The 5070-nt window shown below is 54.1% G+C and overlaps 1 protein-coding gene across 1 annotated transcript; it reads right to left on the bottom strand.

The window, feature by feature from the left end:
* Window positions 1–1579: 1579 nt before the first annotated feature.
* On the bottom strand, window positions 1580–4570 carry LOC310705380 (hemoglobin subunit beta-2-like). The gene is made up of 3 exons (XM_083500075.1): window positions 3761–4570; window positions 3428–3650; window positions 1580–1851 (listed from the first exon to the last, which is right to left on the bottom strand). The coding sequence occupies exons 1-3, from the start codon at window positions 3850–3852 to the stop codon at window positions 1723–1725; spliced, it is 444 nt and encodes a 147-aa protein (XP_083356201.1). The 5' UTR covers window positions 3853–4570; the 3' UTR covers window positions 1580–1722.
* Window positions 4571–5070: the final 500 nt, after the last annotated feature.

Here is a 5070-nt window from a genome sequence, read left to right on the forward strand (position 1 = left end):
TGCTGTGAACCTCCCTGGGATGGGTTGGTGAAGGGCAGTATAGAAATTTCATAAGTAATAATGGTAATAAAGAATGTTCCATATTTGCTGCTCTTCCTTGTGGTCTTCTCTGGGGCCATGGGAGAGGAAATCAAGGCCCCCACCCCACAAGATCTCTTTGTCCTGCAAAAGGGCAACAGGTGCCCAGCCTTTCCACCCACAGCCAGCTGCTCAGTTACTCTGCACATGCTCAGGGGAACTCTAGCTCTCAGGCCTTTGGATAGGAGACTCTAGCAATGAATTATGGTTTGCACAACAGACGCGAAGCATTTCACAAAGCTGTTCACATGTCTCGCCCAGTGAGGATTTGTGGGGGGCAAGAGAATGCAGTCACGTCACTGAGGAGGAGGGTGTGTGGCTGGGAGACCCCCGGAGACCTCGTCCTCTTGGAGTTCATTTGAGACATTTATATCCCAGCTTTCTCTCCAAGCAGCTCAAGCTGGTGAAAGATGTTTCTCCTCCTCACAACAACAGCCCTGTGATGTAGACGAGGCTGAAAGGCAATGGCTGTGCCCCACCCCCCACCCCAGCCGAGAACACATCCAGGGAGCTTCATGGCTGTGGGGATTCGAACCCAGCTCCTAGTCCAGTATACCTGAAGGAGCGTCTCCACTTCCATCGTTCAGCCCGGACACTGAGGTCCAGTGCCGAGGGCCTTCTGGCAGTTCCCTCACTTTAAGAAGCCAAGTTACAGGGAACCAGGCAGCGGGCCTTCTCAGTGGTGGCGCCCGCCCTGTGGAACGCCCTCCCATTCGATGTCAAAGAGAACAACTACCAGACTTTTAGAAGACATCTGAAGGCAGCCCTGATCAGAGAAACTTTTAATGTTTAATAGGTTATTGTATTTTAGTGTTCTGTTGGAATCCACCCAGAGTGGCTGGGGAAACTCAGCCAGATGGGCGGGGTATAAATATTTGCGTAGTCTTCCTCACACGCCAGGACTGGGCCTCACAGCACAACAAATAGATCCTGGGGCTTCCTGGAGGGGCATCCCCCCCCCCAGGACGCTGCAAAGGGCTGGAAAACACGCAGAGACCCCAGAAGGAGAACTCGGCCGCCTGATGGGGCAGCTCAACTTGGCCAGGCTACAGCTCTCTCCGCAATGTATTGGGGGGGGGGTGTTCTTAAACCTCAACTCCCTGGAGGTGGGAGCTGCCATTCAGGAACACCACCGCCCCGTGTAATTGTGTTGAGTGTGCAGTGCGGGACTTTGGGACTTTGGGATTAAGGCAGGGGGGGCTTCAAAGAACGCTGGCTTATATTCCATCAAGCCCCCTTGTGCAACCAGATTGGGGGGGGGGAATTCTTGCAAGCAGCCAATAAGGCAAGCCCCCTCTCCAACCCTTTGGGGGCCTTTCAGCAAGGATTCAATGACAGGCAGCATCTCATGGAACCTCCACGTCCAAAGATACCTAGATTCCTGGGTTTGGTCCCTGAGAGAGCAGGATCTTACGTCCTGCAAGGGTCACCTCTCCCGTCCTCCCACCCCCCCCCACCCCCAAAGGCGCCCCCCCCACAAAGACACACGGGAGCCGGCTCATCTTGCAGGGAGTGACGTTTATTAGCTAGTGGCCCCGCGTGGGGGGTCTGGCAGGGGGTGTCCCCGCGAGGGAAGGCGCTGGCGGTGCTGGTGGCGTGGGCGACCGGGCGGGCGCGAGGCAGCTGGCCCGGGTCGAGGGTCGCTCAGTGGTAGTGGCGGCTCAAGGCGTGCGACACCACGTTGCCGAGCTTCTGGAAGGCGGCGTGGGCGGTCGGAGTGAACTCCTTCCCGAAGTGGGAGGCCAGGACGATCAGGAGCATGTTGATCAAGAGCTGCAAGAGAAGAGAGGCGCTTGGTGGAGACCGCGAAGGGGAAGGGAGCCGGGCGGGGGGGGGGGCACAGCCAGGCAGCCGGGGGGGCAAAGGGGAGGGGTACGGGCGGGGCACCCCCTTCTGCCCCCCCCCATTCCTCAGAGGCTGCCACGACGGTGCCACGGGTGGATTTCGCCGGGCAGGCTCTGCCACGGGGTTTGGAAAGGGCGGTGGGTGCTGGAGACGGGGATCCTCCGTGAGGGGCTCCAAGTCACAACCAGCCCCCCACAGAACTTTAGATTTCTTTCTTTCTTTCTTTCTTTTCCAAATTCAACACCCATATTCACTTTCTAACATAAACCCATTACATCATTAACTAAATTAAAGTATACCTAATTACTCTAAACTTCTCGTTGCTGTACACAAATACGACACAGTTAGAAATTTTAGGTTAAAGCTTTCATATTATAAATAATATTTCAAATTCCCCTATGCCCCCCCTTCCCTTTCACCCATGTGTGATCTCAATTTTTTATTCCCCCCCCCCCTTCTTCCGTCTTGTTGTGTTGTTATAATTTAATCATTGTTCAATTGATTCTTTTATTATTTCCTGGCTTATCCCTGCATGTATTACATGTTATCTATAATATTCTAGTTCCGGAACTTTTTCATGTATTCCTTCACTCCCTCCCACTCTTTAATTATTCTCTGATTTGAATGGCCTCTAATGATTGCTGTCAATTTTGCCATTTCCACAAACTCACAGAGCTTGCTTTGTCATTCTAATAATGATCGTATTTTCTCCCCCTTCCAGTTCTTTGCAATCAGTATCCTGGCCGCTGCTGTTGCATAAAGGAATACATTTTTTCTTATCTCTGGGAATGTCTTTTGATATTAGGCCTAACAAAAAAAGCCTCTGGCTTTTTGGCAAACGAAATCTTGAATAATTTTTTCAGCTCCACATCTACCTCGTTCCAAAATTTCCTTACAATTTTACATCCCCACCATGTATGATAAAAGGTTCCCACCTCCCTCTTACATCTCCAGCATAACACCCATAGAACTTTAAAAATGTAGAGCTGGGGTCCAAGGGTCATCTAGTCCAACCCCCCTCCCCCCCCCAAATGCAGGAATTGCTGCTAAAGAAGCCCTGGCAGATGACCCTCCAACCCTCTGCTTAAAGACCTCCTGTGAATGATGGAATCATTGGATTGCAGAGTTGGAAGGGAAGCCAGGAGTCATCCCACCCGACACCTAAAGCACTCTGCTCTGTGGCTCCACATTTTGCAGCCAGTTTGCAAAGAAAAAGACAGCTGAGAAAAGTTTTGTTGACAAAGACAACTTCCCTCCCAGCTCTGCAGTTCTATGATTCTCCTCCCTGCTCTGCTGAATGTTAAGGAGTGGCCTGAGGGCCTCCGGCTTCTTGGCCAGGAAATACCGGCAAGTGGTCTGGATGGGTCCTTATCTCCTCACCCACATGCCTCCTGCTCCCTTCTTCTGGTCTCCACAGAGGGGAACTCAGGCACCCTCTCCCCTGCCACCCACTCCGTGCGGAGATGCCACTCTGGGCAGCCCTTTGGGGAGATGGGGGCCTCACCTTGAAGTTCTCGGGGTCCACGTGGAGCTTGTTGCAGTGCAGCTCGCTCAGCCTGGCAAAGGTGGACTTGACGTTATCGAGGTTCTTGATGGCTTCTCCGAAGGAGGCCATGACCACCTTGCCGTGCGCCTTGACCCTGGGGTTGCCCATGATGGCGGCAGGGCTGGAGAGGTTGCCAAATTGAGCAAAGAGCCTCTGGCACCAGGGGTAGACCACCAGCAAGCTGGAAAGAAGGAGAGAGAACAAGAGAGAGAGAGAGAGAGGTGGTCATCTTGGCTGAAGAACACACGCCTGCCCTGTCCCAAGTGGGAGAGTGGAGGGGTGCAGGCTTACCTGCCAAGGGCTTCGGCCCCAATCACGGCCACGTCACTTTTGCCCCAGATCTGGGTGATGATCTCCCTCTCTTTATCGGTCCATTGCACCATGGTGGCTGGCTGAGGGTTGGGTAGTTTGCTCGGCTGCTGGACGAAACCTTCTGGGCGAAGCTGAAGCCCCTTCCATGGCTGGAGCCTTTTATACCCTGGGCCAAAGCTGCAGCTCCTCCTCCTTGCGTGGGCGGGGCCATCCTTGGCCAGAGGTTGGGTGGTCTGGCTCAGTGGGGCCGAGCCAGAGCAGGGTGGCAGCCAGCCCTGGGGTGGGGCTACATAGGCCAGGCAGGAGGCCCCAGATAGCTGCCCTCTCTCTCTCTCTCTCTCTCTCTCTCTCTCCCGCTCCCTCTCTCCCTCTGCCTCTGAGAGTTGGAAGATTCGGGACGGAGATGAAGAAAGTGCTTTGCACAACACAGAGTTAAGCTGCAGAACTCCCTCCCACAAGAGGCAACCACCAACCTGGATGGCTTTGATAGAGGCCTGGGCAAGATTCAGGCTATCAGTGGCTCCTAGCCAGGATGGCTCTGCTCTGACTGCACAACGGGCATCTTGCTGGCCCCAGTGAGTAGAGGGTCCTGGACCAGATGGATCCAGCAAGCTCTTCTTGGTTCTTACAGGAGGCCTCCCATGGTCCTCTCTGTGGGGTGAGGTTCATCCCAGCCTTTGGGAGTCTCGGAGGTCAGGGCTGAGGGCTGGCACCACTGGGAGACGTTGCATACAACTTGACCTCTCCAGGTCGTCTAGTCCAACCCCTGTTCTGGGCAAAGCAGGGGGGCAACCCTCTCCCCTCCTGCCAGCAGCTGGTCTTCAGAAGCATTGCTCCCTCATCCTGTGGAGGCAGCGCACAGCCCTCCCAGATCACAGCCATGGGCAGCTCTCTCCTCCGCCATGAATTTGCCCAATCCTCTTTCAAAGCCACCCAGGCTGGTGGCCACCACTGCCTCCTGTGGGGGGGGGGGGAGTTCCACAGATTAACTCTGTGTCTTGTGAAGGAGTCCTTCCTTTCACCTGTCCGGAATCTTCCAACCCTCAGCTTCACTGGAGGCCCCTGAGTTCTGGCGTTGGGAGAGATGGACGAAGGCTTTCCTCTCTCCGCTTTCCCAAGGGCATGCAGAACTGTGCAAACTCCTTGCCCGCCTTGCCTCTGAGCTAGAAAACCCCAAACTAGAAAACTTGTTGATTAGAAGATTCGTATGAGATTGTATGGGGGAAATACGGAATAACAGATACAACTTTGCTTAAAATGTATATAGGAAGTGCAGTGTAAGAGATGGA

Source organism: Podarcis liolepis (genome assembly GCF_965112155.1).
Source record: "Podarcis liolepis genome assembly, chromosome: 4".
NCBI lineage: Eukaryota > Metazoa > Chordata > Lepidosauria > Squamata > Lacertidae > Podarcis > Podarcis liolepis.